The sequence below is a fragment of the Sycon ciliatum genome, chromosome 8 (genome assembly GCF_964019385.1).
Source record: "Sycon ciliatum chromosome 8, ocSycCili1.1, whole genome shotgun sequence".
NCBI lineage: Eukaryota > Metazoa > Porifera > Calcarea > Leucosolenida > Sycettidae > Sycon > Sycon ciliatum.
Window position 1 is genome coordinate 11,166,399 of NC_088650.1, and position 17,673 is coordinate 11,184,071.

The 17,673-nt window shown below is 45.9% G+C and overlaps 2 protein-coding genes across 2 annotated transcripts; both read right to left on the reverse strand.

Annotated features, from left to right (window-relative positions):
- Positions 1 to 505: 505 nt before the first annotated feature.
- Positions 506 to 4,224, reverse strand: LOC135823392 (uncharacterized). Its single transcript, XM_065336242.1, has 4 exons — positions 3,828 to 4,224; positions 2,528 to 2,777; positions 1,797 to 2,117; positions 506 to 1,410 (listed from the first exon to the last, which is right to left on the reverse strand). The coding sequence occupies exons 1-4, from the start codon at positions 3,915 to 3,917 to the stop codon at positions 1,373 to 1,375; spliced, it is 699 nt and encodes a 232-aa protein (XP_065192314.1). The 5' UTR covers positions 3,918 to 4,224; the 3' UTR covers positions 506 to 1,372.
- A 2,638-nt stretch (positions 4,225 to 6,862) lies between these two features.
- On the reverse strand, positions 6,863 to 17,672 carry LOC135823402 (uncharacterized). The gene is made up of 5 exons (XM_065336249.1): positions 17,417 to 17,672; positions 10,855 to 11,104; positions 10,177 to 10,389; positions 9,014 to 9,334; positions 6,863 to 7,937 (listed from the first exon to the last, which is right to left on the reverse strand). The coding sequence occupies exons 1-5, from the start codon at positions 17,504 to 17,506 to the stop codon at positions 7,573 to 7,575; spliced, it is 1,239 nt and encodes a 412-aa protein (XP_065192321.1). The 5' UTR covers positions 17,507 to 17,672; the 3' UTR covers positions 6,863 to 7,572.
- Position 17,673: the final 1 nt, after the last annotated feature.

Genomic DNA, 17,673 nt, shown 5'->3' on the forward strand with positions numbered 1-17,673 from the left:
TCATATACCAGTACTACTGAAAGCTGTACCAACAGCCGTGTTTACCTGGGTGCAGTGATTCATATGCAGTCAGGAAAACACAATTTGTATGTAGAAAATGTACCTAGACTTCATACCATGGTTGCATTTGTTTGTCTACTACTAGTAACGCCCATCACATACATTAGATGCCTGCTACATAACGTTAAAAGGGTATGGGGGTGTGGTGTTCGCGTACACACGTCATGGTTGAACGGCTTTGAAAACTGTCTCTGCTTTTTGAGCACTTGCCCGACAGTTTGCTGTACCTTTTGTGCCATGGTTGTTCGATTTATGAAGTACATCGCCTGGAGATCAAAAGTTCTGTTTTCCAAGCAAGCAACTAACGTTACTTCCTGCATCTCGGGCTATCTTGCCCGTCAAGCCCAAGGGATACGATTGTCATTATCGTTCTCAGCTCAGCATTCAACTTCATTTCTTCTTCCTCTCAGCTTGTTATGATGAAGTCATACTCACGCGGTACTCGCAATGTTGCCTTGATACACTGCCGTAGGTTCAATATTATAACTCAGATAGTTTTAAAAACATATAACTATGTTGCTGGACTGCAATATCAAACCGGCTTAAAGCATCAAAGTCTGGGTGATCAACACAGCGATAGTTTCACGAGGGCAGATACATGTAACTGGATGCAGATAAACAGATGAAACATAATAATAATAATAATGATATGCTGGCTTGATGAAAATACATAATATACCTGCCGTCTTTGATAAAAATTGAAATACATTCTTCCATATAAGTTCGGGGGCTTTCTGGACAGTTGATAGAATCAATTTCCGGGGGGAGGGGGGGGGGGGGTGAATAGATTCGGCTCAAGTTCACACTGTGGGTATGCACAAAAAACCTGAATTTGGGAGCATGCATAGGAATCAAGTAAACGGCGCAAACATAGCAGTTAGCGAATAGGACTAACTGTCAACTGTGTGAGGTGTCAAGTGGCAACACTGAAGCAGGATATATTCTGTATGTCATTGACACTACTGACCGTGTTCCTCAGAACTGCTAATGATGCCCTCAACTTCCTTCACATTCTGATGGTCTCAAGGGAATTCCACAATTCCCAGTGTGCCTTGGAAATGTCAGCAGCGATAGGCAAGCAATTCCACTGATCAACATTCGAGGTGGGTCAAGCAGGAAAGCCACAGCAGGAGAATATGCGAGCAAGTGTGATATACGGTCTGAGTGTCCACTAAACCAGTAGAATCAAGTTTCGAAAGGGCCGGATTAGTGACCAGCAACACGGCTTGGCACCGACCAGCACCGATACGCTACCGGTTTAGACAAATCCATATATTCAGTTCTTTGGATGGAGCGCTTCGAGCGAAAGGTGTCAAACATGATATTGTCGTCCTTGTTGCTCTAGGATTCCTGCATGGTACACAGAGCAACATAAGGCATGACGGAGAGCATCAGCGACTGCTACGGAGAGAATATCACATGGGACTGAGGTTTTGATTTCATTTTCCTTTGATTCTCTTTCGCCTGTTGTTGACAACCAGCATCTGATCTTCCGCACTATTTGGGCTGTCTACGGAACAGTACTCCCCTCCCCCACTCAACCTCCAGCTGTAGGTCATGTAAGTTAGTTCTTGTCATTCTTGAACAGTATATCTCAATCACAAACAGTATATCTCCCAATCTCGCCAAATATTCGGTGAGTGTGTGAGTGATCAGTATATTGTTTTCACAAGTTCCTACACCAAGAGAACAATACAGTCATCAAAGAGAGCAACGTGCGGCGAAGTGCGCCTTACCTTCGTAAAGCGTAGCAAGATCTGGTTCACCGGCCATGCGTAGAACTGAGAGCAGGCACCTGCATGGATCCTTGCCGCTCTGCCATAGCAAGTACCGCTTCCACACGCGAAGCAGATAGAACAGCAAGTGGCCAAAATCGTTCTTGTGCATCACGTAGAAGCGTAGGAATCCATCCAGGTACTGGTCGGAGAAACCCAGGTACAAACCCACGTTATGAAACCTAAGATGGGTATCGAGCAGAATAGGCTCCCGCTGCATGCGCATGCACAACGTGGTGAAACTTATGGAGTCGAAATTGCATCGCTGACAAATCAGGCCAGCTGCAGGAATACAATACGGATGCACAGAATACACATGGTTTAGACATCAGCATCAGTAATTGCATTCTCTAAGTCCTAGGGAAAGGACCAGTCCCGGTGCTCCTTCAATTAAAGATAAAATTCTGAGAATATGGCAAGTAAGCAGAGTCCCTTACAAGAAGGGACTAAAAGATGTTCGCAAAGCACTTTCCTGGTCGGAGAGCGAATCACAAAAAAACATCATGCCGGACCAGCCGTTTCCTTTCATACATCTGAAAGTGTTGTGGTAAATCTGTTTAGAATCTCGGCATCCCTCCTCCACAGTCTAAATGATATAAAACAATCCTGTGCCGAGTTACTTCAAATAGATGGGGAGCTACAACTTTCTTCTACTGTGTAACAACATCTGATGGCATGACACTCGATCTTACCGTTTAATAAAGGCTCGTGACCAGCTGGTGCAAATCCATACCCGACCTCTTCTGCTCCCGGTCTGGGATGAAAAGCATTCGCTGGGTGCTGCTGGCCATGTGCTTGTGGGCGCGGTGGGGGCGTGTACAACGGTGCACAGCAGCTACTGCACTGAAACATGAGTGGATAGCCATTCCGGGAGCTGCCTGAACCATGGCACAGTGGAGATGAACCCGTCTGCACCTGGGTTTCCTCCTGAACTGGAAACACCTGGAAACAACAAGTAGGCCAGAATGAATTAAGTCAGTGGGTCCGACAAGCAGGTGTCACGTCAGGTCGGCGGGAAAAGCGCGACCTCCAGTGTGGGAGCAACCAACTTCCTTAGCGGATGATCTAAAGCAGCACATTTATAGAGAGGCAGGTGGGGGCCAAAGTAACACTTTTAAGGTTATTGAATGGTGGGGAATGGCTGATGTGGTCGAATACCTTATCAGAAACAAACAGCTGTCTACTGTTGAATCAGGCATTTTGGTGGGGCTTAGTTTTCTGTGACTGCAGCTTACACCGAAATTGAACACAACATGCTACCAGTACATGTACTATAAAGGTCATTTGTATAGTGTGGCTTCTAGAACATTATTTGGAAAATATCAACACAGACTCGTTGATTAACAAGAGCCTCCCGCCACACTGGCGGTTTCAGAGGCAGCTATTGCTGTTTAGCATTTCTTTTAGGGCTTTGTTATTCGTATGTATTTGTGTAGACGTTGTGGCCGGATTCCTCACTGTAATTATTAGACAGTGCTAATAAAATAAAATAAAAATAAAAAACTTTAAACGTTATGTGAATGATGTCATGGTGGTGAGTCAGCGGAACCGCTTATGGCCACCGTGTATACAGCGGGCTATTACATCGCTGTGTCGCAACTTGGCCAGCGAATTGATTAGTATTGTTCTAGCACTTGTAGGAGAGCACGGAACTGACCAATATTGCAATTGATTTAAAAACGCTACGAAACCCCGATCTTCGGATGAACAGAAAATATTATTCGGATGGTGAACCAATTTAATTGACTACTTCGATAGAAAATATTACAGCATGAGATACTTCTGGCTTTATACTTAAAACTATAGTATACTTTTCATGCCACGTGATCTAGGGCTATCATTGATGCTTTGCACAGGTCGGATTTTATGTGCTACTGTCTGTGATATTTCTGCGCTTCAAAACCATGATGCAGTCCTTTGCAAAGGGCTGAACAATGTGCAGCGCATAGCTGATAGAAAGAAACGGGCTTCAGCGTTCCAGCTCGTCCTCACCTCATAAGGAATATCGTGGCAATCCACTGGCACTGGCGATGGGGAGTGAGGCACGTCAGACCTGCGAGCGGCTGCATTGTGTTCTGCCATTGCGTCTTCTAGTCAGTTTGGAATTTGAACGAACTATCACTAATCGTTACAGGAATAGTGTATCGAGTTCGACCATACACCAGGGCAATACTGAGGATGAAACAGGTGGAGGATATTGCAGAGACTAGTCTTGCCAGGACAATGCATTACTCAGTAACACCAAAACTGTGAAGAGCCATAATTCCAATGCAAGAAGAAGGAAGTCAAGAACAAACTAACGTACTCTTCGTTTTCTGGTGTACATTTTATCTGATACTGTGTTGGATTCGGACGCGCGCGCATGCTGCAGCTTACATTTTTACAATGTAGTAGGTCTACTACTACTGTACTAGTACTAGTGACAGTAGTGTAGTGTAGGTCACAAGGTGGCACCGGGAATTTTTCGCAGTGTACTTATTGATCAGTGATCTCTTTAGCCATGGCAAAACCGGGCTATGGGTGATGAATGACATCATTGCATGTTCGCTTCTACTGCTGATAGTGGATCTGCCCTTTGGAAACAACCCGGAAAGACGTCGATACTAGCACTAATACTAGTACTAGCACTAATACTAGTGCGATCGCGATAGATTCGAGAAAAGTCTCCGCGAGTTGACATAGGCCAAGCACGTGTTCCTTTGTCATCTACAGCAGTTGAAAATACTCTCCGTCGAGAGAAGTTGCATTCGCTTGATGCAGAACGTCAAACGTTGAAATCCATAGAAGCGAAGGGATCGAACTTACTCGGAAGCTGCATATTTAGCATGTGTTATGACGCGACCTCCACGCCATTTTGACAGTTCAATGACGCTCTTGAAAGAGTTGACAGCATTGCAGAAATTCGCAGGGCTATGTCAGCAGCAGCAAACATCAGCCGTACATGTGGCCGCTGTAGGGGTTTGTGGCTCATGCCGCTACGTCCAGAAACTACTGGATGGATGAGTATGCCTATGGCGTGTCATTCAAATGCTGACTGTTGCACTGACTATTAGTTCGATGACTGTACGAACCCTGGCCTGTTATATCGCGCGCTGTGTCAGTGATGTCAAACTGCAAGCAGAGAAGACATACTAGTACTAGTAGTAGTACGGCATTACGTTACTGTTACTGCGGATGAAGGTCAGAAGCTGTGACTCCAGGACTGTTGTCGTTTTGTAGACCGACTACGACTATACCGCGTGCCCGGTAATGACATGTGCGAGTCGTATACATGCGCCTGTTTGAGAGATGTGGACTCGACGTGCCGTAGTACCAGTGATTCGTTTGTTATGACGCGCGGCAACTGAGCTCCAACCACCTGCACACGCTCCTGTCAACTCGGTGCTGTGTTTTGACAAAAAATTTCATTCAACGCGCTCCAAAAAAAGTCAGGTTGAATTGCCCACGCCTGGGGTTCTGACCAATCAGATGTTTCCCTTCGGAAAGATCCGTATGCGGCTACAATTGGGCCCTTGTTTACCGTCATTGGACAGCTCCCACGAAGCCCAGGGAGCTCATCGAGTAATCCTTACTTGACAACACGTACAAGTACATTGACCTTCATCCGTATGCTGTCCAATGATATTTTGAAAGACTATGCTGAAAATTATAATGCTAGTACTAGAAGTACGACTACTCGCACACAGTGTATCTACACCATCGGGTGATCTGCGTTCATGTTTCATGCTTCAGGTCGGGTGATGAGTAGGAACGACCCTGTCCAAGTGACACACTGCTGCTGGTGGTCCCAGTACAGCAGTGGAAGTTAGTTGTTTACCTTTCTGGAGCCAGCATGCAGGCCATTTCGCCAGTTGTATTTTTAGATTTGTTACCAACATCGCTCCACTACCTGTACATGTACAATATAGTAGCATTAGGGAAAGCTAGAATCAGCACAATTTCGAGAACTCGTCTCAGTAAAGAGTGGAAGCCAAAATTGGAGAAAACCTCACCACACCAAATTTGAACAATGGTCGAGAAGATGGAAAGTGATGATGATCACACAGAAACGTTCTGGAAACTAGTATTATATTTTACTTTGCTATGACTGCAAAAACGTGTGTCATTCATGACCAAATTTGAGGTTCATTTTCAGCTCCAGCTCCTCCCCAGTTCCGTCACCGCCTTCAGCATTGTAGTGGGGGAAGTGGGGAGCAGCTTGAGCTGAAATCGACACTGACTCACGCTGCCATCGGGTGTTCACGAGGTGTTTGTCGCGCTGGAAACCGAGCGTCTCTGTAAGTAAAATTTAGTTTGTATTCCTGGCGATGTTTGTGCCTGCAGAGCACTATATACATTGTACATGTAGATGTAAGTGGTGCTCTTCAGGCACAATCTTCTTCAGCCTACTACCCAAGCTCAACTGATGAGGGGCGATTTCCCCGAAACACTGTGTATTGAGCAGGGAGTGGTGCTTTCTTGCATTTCATTTATTACTGCTTTCTATCTGCATTCGCCACCTTTTCATTGGGCAGATCTGCCCGTTTGGTTTGCGAATTAAAATAAACACAACAACAACACAAAAGGTTTGCCGAGTCGAAGGTTCGATGGACTTCTCGTGTGCTCTGGATGGCAGTCGTTAGTCAGTCTAGTGAAAATCCAAGTCGGCAGGAGTAGCGTGAACCCCATATAGGGAGCAACACACAATTCCCCAAGTATCGCCGAAGTCGCACCAACCTCTTCTTCACAATGAATTTATAGTAAAGAGTAGGAACCAGGTACAAGTTACGCTATATTGTCCACTAGCCCCACCAGTTACTTGGCAATCAGCTCATTCGATAACATTGCACAAAACTGACCGACAGTACTGACATTCTACAACTAACTGGCTATCTTGGTCCTTTTCTTTTCATCTCATCCACTCATGTTCTGCGATTTGTGTGAGAGTGCAGGTTCGTGAAGGTTATAGGAGAACGGACGTATTATTTAATGCTAGGGCCCATGCTTTCATGCACGCAGGAGTACACCCGGCACATAGCAATTATATCTTTCATAAAAAAAGCACGTTCGGATATTCACCATTCAGGATGAAGGAATGGCGACGCCAAGTGTGACACTGATGTTTGTAGAGGTTAAATTCGAAGACGAACAATAAAACTTGTAGCCATGAATGGTTGCGGCTTCGTTAAGGAATGTCAATAGGAAAACAGGGAGAGTAACGTATCACTCAGGACTGTATCTAATTGGTTTTATGAAGAGGAAAGAAGATAATTGTGATAATTTGGGCGTGATCTGTTAGCTATTTATAACCAATGTCTTCGACCAATGTATAAGAATGAGGTGTTTAACTATTAACGTGATAATATTAAGACCTTCTCAGTGTGATGGGATTTTACCAACACTATTCAACTAGAACGAGACAAATAAACGAAAGAAATGTGCAGTGCGGGATTGCTACATTTTCATTAGGAACTGACACATTGGAAGTGTGAATGCCTGGTTCGGATGGTTCATGCCAAAGGTGTGTGTCGTCATGGCAAATGGCTGGCTTGGACGAGACGTACTTTCCGTTTCATTGTCTTTCAATTGAATAATTAAAAAATGTCATAGTGAAAATATCACCATGTTAGGGGTAGGTTTCGATTATATACTTTTCCGATTCGGGAAAGTATAGTTAAAGAGAAGAACGCATGGCTCCGGCAAAATAATCGGACAGGTAGCGAAGTCCCGGCTTATCAATGACGCTAAGTGTTGAGACCTACTTCTGCCCAGGTGTCACCTGGTGCACAATGTACGTATACGATGGTTCGTACATCGGCTCGCCATCCTCCTCTCCGTGACGACTTTCTGGAATGGCAGAGTAATTGGGGGAAAAAATGTAACGCTCTTCCCGCCCTGTGGCGTCGTGGCCATTGGGCGAGCTCTCCTGGTGTAATGCAGACATCCTTAGACCTGTTCCACTCTCTTGTGACACTATGGAGCCGCGCCGGCCGCCGCATACACTGCCTTCGCTGCCGAAGCCGCTGTCCTCCTTAGGTGTTGTAGCGGGCTTAGAAACTGTGAGCTCAGGTCCTACGATACGTTGATACTGGTAGAAAGCCGCCAGAGGCATAGGAGACACATCTGGAGCGGACCACAATACCAGGTAAGAACATTGAATGCTGGTTAAAGCTTGAAGGTTAGGCTAAAGGCTCCCTTAGTGCGAAACTCGAAAAGCAAGCAATCACTGTCTGATGGTCGTCCATGCATTATACCAAGAGGTTTATGTACTCTTGGTGATACTTGGAGTCCTAGCAGTTCTTTATATCGCCATACAAATTGAATGTTTCGTCCAAGCGAACCAAGAACATGCCGAATCCACAGCTTCAATTCGCAATGGACATAATGTGTACTTGTACTTGTACTTGCAAATGTGTACTTGTTGTTGCGGCCGACCTCTGCTCATTGAGCTGTATTGTACATAACCATTGACATGTTACATACATGTAGTGACATCCTTGCAATCGGCTCTCGCCGTATGATTGGATTCGATTGATTTTTTTTAAAGTCAAAGAGAAGTGGTGAGCTTCTTTTCGTCCCTCTTGATATTTGTAAGTTGTACTGTTGAGGCAACGAACCGAAATAATAAAAACCAAACCAGGCACACATGCTCTTTCCCTGGGCACGACTGCAAAAATCACAACTCATTTCACAGAATCATTTTTTCATTGTTTCGGCAAATTTCCATGATCAGGATGCAACATTTTGTGACTTTTGCAGTGCCCAGGGAAAGAGCGTGTGTGCTCACCACTTCTCTTTGAGTTACGAAGCTGCAGGATGCCTCACACCTTCGACATTAACGTATACAGTAAAACCTGTGACTAACGACCACCCATTGGGCCAGAGAAAGCGATCTTTAGTGGCAGGTGGTCTTTAGCTAGAGGTTTGCACCGCACAGCCATAGTATATGAATGTGAGACCGTCCGTGCCCGGCAGAGCGGTCTTTAGTACCAGGCTGGTCGCTAGTCACGGTGGTCTTTAGTTACAGGTTTTACTGTAGTGGTGCCTATAATGGATATCCGACTAAGAGCCTTTCTGGTCTCTCGTGATGTGCTTTACTTTATTAAGCTTGGCTCAGCATTAAGTAAAAAAACCCAAATTAAATCCATGAAATTGAATTCTTTAGCACAAACACAACATAGCGGCATATCAGAACTCACCGCCCCCAGTCACTAGCGCTCCATAACCATTGTCCACAAGCAGGCTGACCATTTTCTGGGTGATATCGCTTTCTCTGCGCTCGGCACATTTGCTTTTAAAGTTTTTCAGCATCTTGTAGATATGGTCGCCGTAGCATTGACCGCGTGCTGCGCTCTGTGAGATATCCCCCTTCATGTCAGCAATCATCTCCGCGGGGTACTCCAGCCTCAAGGCCAAGCTCTCCAGTTTGTAAACTGATTTGAACACCTGGTCGATGTTACACTTCGTGACGTTGTGCGCAATATCGGCTATGACGATGTCCACCTGCCGCAGATCTGCATCTAACAAAAGAGCAAAACACAATCGGATTTTCGGCGTCAAACACGAGAGGTGCAAAATGAAACAAATTAATCTCTCCTGGGTTGTCAATGCACCGAAGCCGAGCAACATGAATTCTACAGTCCTTTTCAAAACTATAGACGCGTACCTAGGCAAAAACCGTATGCCAGCATCTATACCACATAAAATCTGTGATCACTTTGTGCATAAATTTTTCCAAATTGGGCGTCTGTTATCCAATCGTTTAGAAACGATATGAGAGTAATTGTGGAGCAGTCCTGCGCAATATTCCGAAAACTATTCTCAAAAAGTTCCAGCCAAATTTGAAATATTTCAAAAACCCTACGCGTCTATAATTTTGAGATGGACTGTAAGTTAGTTTGAGAATTTTCATTCAAATCCTGGCCTGCCGCACAGGCAACCTGTTTTGGACCACCATGGCGGTTGTCTGGTTTTGGTGAATGAACGTGAAGCTCAAAGCTGCAACCTAGAGTCCTCTCTCTCTACGCTTTGCAGATCCCGGATGATACAGTCATGTATGTGTATCGTGTATTCGGGATAATAATCATATTGAGCATTGAACGCGATGATATCTTAGTAAAGCGAACACGCTGAAGGTTGACTTTGGTTGTGACCTGTGATGTCAGCTACCTGGAGATCAAAGCGCTTTTTTGCGTTTTTTGTTTTGTTTTGACAAGATAGCCCCAAGCCAACATGGTGCAAACCCCAGCAAGAAAATAACAGAGCGACACATTGCAATGGCAGTCGAAGTAGTGGAGGCGGGACAAGAAAGAGCAGCTAAGCCGACCAAGGGTTTCGTTATCACGTGACAAGCCCAACTAACCTTCTGCTGCTGATGGAGGGTCTGGCTCGGGTGGTGGTTTCCTGATGTCAGGATGGTGCGTCTTCTGATTAGGCAAGCGGGGAGGAGTTTTCCGAAGCGGGGCAGGCGTACTTGGTGCTGACTGCAGCCCGTTGCACTCGTATGACGGCATTGGTGCAAGGGACCTGTTTGGGGTGGCTGAACAGTGCTGGGCATGTACTGGCGGCGGGTACGCTGCGAGCAACACAGGCACAGGTGCAGAATAGCGAACGAATGAAGTCATTAACTTAAAAGAAATCCTCTCTACATGATATACATGTAGAACACGACGACCTAGCTGTTACCTGGAGTATGCTAACTATTGCCCATTTCATACAAATGCACACAGCTCCTTCAATTAAAGATAAAATTCTGAGAATATGGCAAGTAAGCAGAGTCCCTTACAAGAAGGTACTAAAAGATGTTCGCAAAGCACTTTCCTGGTCGGAGAGCGAATCACAAAAAAACATCATGTCGGACCAGGATTTTCCTTTCATACATCTGAAAGTGTTGTGGTAAATCTGTTTAGAATCTCGGCATCCCTCCTCCACAGTCTAAATGATATAAAACAATCCTGTGCCGAGTTACTTCAAATAGATGGGGAGCTACAACTTTCTTCTACTGTGTAACAACATCTGATGGCATGACACTTGATCTTACCGTTTAATAAAGGCTCGTGACCAGCCGGTGCAAATCCATACCCGACCTCTTCTGCTCCCGGTCTGGGATGAAAAGCATTCGCTGAATGCTGCTGGCCATGTGCTTGTGGGCGCGGTGGGGGCGTGTACAACGGTGCACAGCAGCTACTGCACTGAAACATGAGTGGATAACCATTCCGGGAGCTGCCTGAACAATGGCACAGTGGAGATGAACCCGTCTGCATCTGGGTTTCCTCCTGAACTGGAAACACCTGTAAACACCAAGTAGGCCAGAATGAATTCAGTCAGTTTGTCCGTCAGTCAAGTGTCACCTCAGGTCGGCGGGAAAAGCGCGACCTTCAGTGTGGGAGCAATCAACTTCTTTAGAGGATATCTAAAGCTGCACATTTATACAGAGGCAGGTGGGGGCCAAAGTAACACATTAATTTTTTTAGGTTAACGAATGGTGGGAATACCGGATGAGGTAGAATACCTTATTAGAGATAAGCAGCTGAACCAGTCATTTTGCTGGGGTTTAGTTCTCTGTAGCTGCCGCACGAGCAGCTTACGCCGAAATTGAACGCAACATGCTATCAGTAAAGTCATGTACAATAACGGTTATGTGAATGATGTCATGGTGGTGAGTTAGCGGACCTCCTTATGGGCGCTATGTACTAGTCTACAGCATGAGTTGCTATTAGTATTACATTGCTGTGCCACGACTTGGCCAGCGAATCTCAGTTGATGACATAATTGCATATAACCTCTATGATCTATAGTATTGTTCTAGTACTTATAGGAGAGCACCAAACTGACCGATATTACAATTATTTAGAACACTACGAAACCCCGATTTCCGGATGAACGGAAATGTTAATTAGGATGGTGAACCAATTTAATTATGGAATTATTATTTCAAAATTTTGAAGGACGCTTCGCAGCTTCATTACCCGATCAGTAGCCCTTTCCCAAAGATGCCATAATTTTTCGCAACTTTTGCTTTTCGCAACCGTGCCAAAACAAGTGCTAGTTGCTCAAATCGCATCCATATTTTCAGAAAAAATCTCAAAAGTTGCTGATATCGCAACCTAAATTGGAGAGTTCTTGTGGAAAACCTACAAAAAAGGGAGCAGATATAGCAGAAGCGCAGCGACAGCAAACTCGTACGTAGTCGTAGATCTACACCCTTCCTACACCACTTTACACAGTGCCAGTAGCCTGTTGCATGTACATCTACATGTACATGTATCCTACATGTGTCATGACCGGGGAGTGGGCCAGACATATCTCAGGATTCTACGATTCCAGGTTCTTTACGGAAATATACCAGGAGTCCAGATACCCATTCCTCACCCTCACCACACAAGAAGACCAAAGCTTCACTCTAGGACCAAGTTCCAAGCAACCGAGAAGCAACAAGCACAACAACCACAACCTCTCGAAGCAAAGCATCGAGCTATATACTGCTATTATGTCCTAGTAGCGTGCAAGCTGAAGGAGCGAAGGGCGCGAGCAGCCAGCCAGCAAAGCATGAATAGTGATATGTTTCCCAACGCTATTCATAGACGAGACACATCGACGCCACGGCAAACACTTGACAAAGATACATGTAGGAGCAGACGGAATACAATACAGATAGCAACACACGGACACGACACATGTAGATCTACATCTTTCCAGTGCAAGGGAAAGGGAATGCACATTATCATAACTACCGTTGATCTACTGTTTCTCTGAAATCAGTCTGAAGGCAGGCGAGAAATGAGCGAGTAGACCCAGGTGCTCGAAGTCCGTACACTTTTACAGTGTGTGTTTGCCGAGCTGAAACTCACACTAGCAATGATCACTTGCCAGAATCCTGCTCGTGGATGGAAGGTATCTTGTCCAAGTTTGTTCTGAGGCCAGGCTCGATTGAACCAGGCCATCTTTCGATCCGATCTGTTTCTCTGGAGTTCGCTGATTTTTCATATCAAATTTTGGTGTCGCAGAGGGTACTCTAAGTCCGTACTGATCAGAGGTGACTCGAAACCTACACACATACTTCCGCTAATTGCTAACTTGCAATCCCTCGGTTACGACGAAAGCACCGAAGGGATATGTTTGGCATGTGCCTCCACCAGTATTTCTTGCAAAAGCGTAGTTTGTTGCCGAAATGCAAGCTGTTTTTAGTCGGCTCAGAGAAGGAGCAGCTGCGCTGTGAAAACCGCGGGAAAACAGTGGTGGAGATGCCAGGAGTGTCAACCTTTCTGCAAGGATTGGTGGTTCTCTGTAAATTCTTCTCCTCTGGCCATTGTCAGCTCTAAGCTGGCTCTTGATGATTGAGTGAAGGTCTGTTTGACGCTGTGTCCGTTCGAAATCGGTCTTGGCAAAGTTGATTTTTGCATGAAATGTAACCCAATTTGTATTTCGTATAATAATAATAATAATACAGTGGTCCCTCTATAATCCGGCACCATTTGTGCCACGAAAATCTGCTGGATTAGGGAGGGTGCTGGATTAACAAATCTGATCTACTGCTGCAATGTGCATGAAGAGGACATTTGGCTACTGAAAATTGTGCCGGTTTATCGAGGGTGCTGGATTATAAAGTGCCGGATTAGAGAGGGACGACTGTAATAATAAAACAGGTCGCGTAATGAAGCAGCATAACGATAGATGTGCAAAGTCATGATGCCTGGTCCGCTTCTGTCCTGGGTTCACTACCCCGTGCGTTGCAGCCGCGAGCAAAACCAGCTCAGGCTGAGAGTTCCCTCCATGATTGCTTGTCCAAAGCGCGCATTCTGAGCCCACTCAGATCAGTCATGGTCTTCAGTGGCATGTCTCTGGCAGCTGTGCTTGCCTTGACTGCCGTGGCCAGGTTCGATTTCGGGCGTCCACGCACACCGGTGACATCTCGACGGAAGTAGTTGTCCATTGCCTGCTGTGGCGGGGCATCTGAGGGCATCCTCAGAACATGACCCAACATCCGGAAACGGCGGACAGCAACGGTGTGCGAAAGTGGCTGTGCTTGTGCTCTGGAATATAGGTCTTTGTTGGAGATGATGGCGGGATACCTAATTCCGAACAAGTTCCGTAGTTGACGTCTATGGAAGGCGTTCAGCTTCTCCAGTGCAGCCTCTGTCAGTCCCCAGGTTTCGCAGTTGTATAACAGTGTTGGTAGGACGATGGCATTGTAGAGACGAAGCCTGGTTTCCTCGGATACAAGTTGACGTCGTATCCAGAGCGAATACATGCGGCCATACGATGTTGATGCTTGGTCCATTCGTCGGCTCAAGTCCTCCTCTTCCCCCAAGAGAGAGCCAAGTTGCTTCGATCTTCGCCATTCGGTGGTGGAGGCAGAGATGTGAAGCCACTCTGTTTTGCTGCTGTTAACGTTGAGTGACCAGTCACCCAGGCCGTCAGCTATCACGGGTAGGGAGTTGGCAAGCCATTGTCGCTCAGTCGAATAGAAGGAAATGTCATCGGCATATCCTGTTTCCTGTGGTATTGCTGCATCAGTGTCTGGCCGTGGTGGTAGTTTGCTTCGAGTCTCCCTCGGTGCTGCTTCCAGGTAGCAAACAAACAGAACCGGGCTCAGCCCATCACCCTGTGGTGTACCTAGCGTGCTAACAAACGCCTCCGCTGAAGTGGCACCCACTTTCACAGAGAGTGTTGTACCATACAGCAAATGGTGAATCAGGCAAGCCTCGTCAGGTCCGGTAATCTCTGACATAACAGCAAGGAGCTTTGTGCGGCTAATGGTGTCGAATGCTTTCGACATGTCGAGGCCAAGGACGTGGCAATCCCACACGAAGTGGGTGGCCTTAGCCGAAATCCAGCGCTGTGTCCACACCACATCGGCAGTGCCACGGCCAGGCCTGAAACCAGACGAAGTGGATCCAAGATAATGCGACACACGTGGTGTGATACGTTTGAGCACAACGAGTGAAATGACCTTGCGCAGGGTGTTCAGCAATACAATCGGTCTCAGGTTTGCAACTGGTCCCCGCGCCTTGTTAGGTTTTGGTAACGGTATCAATATGCCTGGACCAATAACACTACACAGGTGGTCGCCCCTGGTGATGCTGTTGTTGATCATGGTGGTGATGATCGGGGAGATGTACTCAGCACCGTATTTGAGGAGTTCTGCGCATACACCATCCGGCCCACATGCTTTCTGATTTCGCAGTCGTCTCAAAGCCGCCTCTACTCCTTCGGTGGAAACGGGCGTCTCCAGTGTGTGCGGAGCTGGCGGTGGCAGCAGGTCATCAGAAGTGTTGAACTGCCCCTGATAGTGATCACGTATGCGAGATGCCTTTTCCTCATCGCGCATGAGGATGTGACCATCAGCCGACTCGACGAAGAGCTGCTGCGGCTTGCCACGTTTGAGCTGGGAGGCTGCTATAAACATTTGCGCGGAGGACACTCGAAAACCCACTCGCGTGGTATACATATGGTATGGGACTTCTGCTTATCGTAGATCCCTGAAAATTGGTACGCGAGGAGAACATACCACACTGTCCCCTCCCTAAAATATTTGAGTCGAATACAATAACAGAACATGAAATTATGGGCGTACGAACTTAGGATACCATGTACGGACTTCGAGCACCTGGATCTACGAGTATGCATTTGTCCGACATGTACATGTAGTCGGTCAGTCGGTGACTTGACCTTTTGACCCCATGCCATGGGGTCAATTCAAACTCAATTGCGGCAAGGTTGCGGAAAAGTTGCGAAATAGTTCGCGAAAATGAATAAAGTTGCGAAAGTTGCGATTTCTTCCTAAACAATGAAAATTTGCGAAAAAGTGGCGAGTATCTTTGGGAAAGGGCTAGGCCTTGACGGATTATGCTAGCACAATTTTTCGCATAATTCCTACCAAAATCGAATAATCGCATAATTCGAGGCAAATTGCATACGAATCGCATAAGTTGGAATAATCCAACTGTTCGCATCAAATTCCATACAGTTGTACATGTTTTACAAGTACAAGTACAAGTAGATGCACCAGGAAGTCGTAGGTTTACGACTCCCTTGATAACATGTTCCGCCCTCTCCTGGTCTCACCATGCTGATCATGTGTCGTCCAAAGTATGCCGATCTGTCGGCATAATGTCAAGTCACTTGTCCCATTTGCCCCAAAATTGCCGGATTAATTTTTATAAATCATACATTCTTCCCCTCTTCACGTACGGCTCCCCTGCCTGGTCCACCATTAACAAAACCCACATAGGTAAATTAGAAGTTCTCCATCGCCGTATACTGCGCATCATATTTCGTACTGATCGTTATATCACAAATCTAGACTTGTATGCTGCTGCATCCGCTACCACTCTGCAACATTACCTTGATGCTTCCAAGTGCACCCTGGCACATTCAATTTTTCTTGACAAGCACCCTGCTCATTTACAGTCCCTTAATTGGTTCAATTCAGGTGGCACGACCCGAAGCTGCGTTCGTCTCCCCCTAGCTAGGTCTACCCTATTCGTAAATTCCCCTTTCTTTTCCTCCTACTCCACGTGGCTCCAACTGCCTCCCAGTGTTAGACAAGCTCCAGATATGCCCAAATTCCGTACCCTCGTCAGTCAGCACTTCAGTATCTCCCAGTAAACAAAGTCACAGTCACCACTTCCGCTGCATAGCTCGCTGAGCATCCCATTGCTTTTTAAGTTGCTAATACCTTCCCACTTTGTGTACGTGCTCTTCATTTTCTTTTTTCTCTTCTTCCGTGGTTGGTCTCACCCTCTCCTCAATTCAATTGGCTGTCTTGACATGCCACGAGGTGCAGAAATAAATAAAATAAAATAAATGTCCAGTCCACTACAATAAGTGACGGTCGTAGCTAGGTCGGAGGACGGTGCGTTGACCCCGTTGAACTTTTGCTACTACAGTACAACACCCTCTACAAAAAATTCCCCTGTTATTTTGCACAGAACCATCATATACATTAGCAGCATATTTGAGCATGATGCGGCATAATATGATAACTTTTAGCATAATTCTGCCATTTTTTCAGCAATGCGAAAAGCATAATTTCACGAAAATATTAGCATAATCCGTCAAGGCCTAGAAAGGGCTACCCTTGAATAGTTAATTATTATTATGGAATGTAATGAAGTGGCTGCAGTGGAGCTTGCGCACATCAAGGAATGGAATTACATGCATATAACATGTCTTGCCCTTCTCCTATTAACATAGAAAATATTACAGCATAAGCTGAGATTAGGGACCGGCGGATTCTGCTGGAAAAGCAGTGAAAGTTGCAGAACCATACAAATCTTATGGCGGGCAATTCCTCGAATTCTCCATTTCTTTATCCACATACCAAACATGCATGAAACTTACCAGAAAAAGTACCGAATTCTGCCAATTTTTCTGCCGGCAGAATCCGCCGGACCCTACCTGAGATACATGTACTTCTTGCTTTACAGTATATTTTCATGTCACGTGATCTAGGGCTATCATTGCTGCTTTGCACAGCTCAGATTTTATGTGCTACTGTCTGTGATAGTTCTGCGCTTCAAAAACATCAAAGGGCTGAACAATGTGCAGCGCATAGCCCATAGAAAGAAATGGGCTTCAGCGTTCCAGCTCGTCCATACCTCATAAGGAATATCATGGCAATTCACTGGCACTGGCGATGCGGAGTGAGGCACGTCAGACCTGCGAGCGGCTGCATTGTTTTCTGCCATTGCGCCTAGTCAGTTTGGAATTTGAACGAACTACTAGTATCACTAATCGTTTCAGGAAGAGTGTATCGAGTTCGACCATATACCAGGGCAGTACTAAGGATGAAACAGGTGGAGGATATTGCAGGGACTTCTTGTTGCCAGGACGATGCATTGCTCAACAATACTAA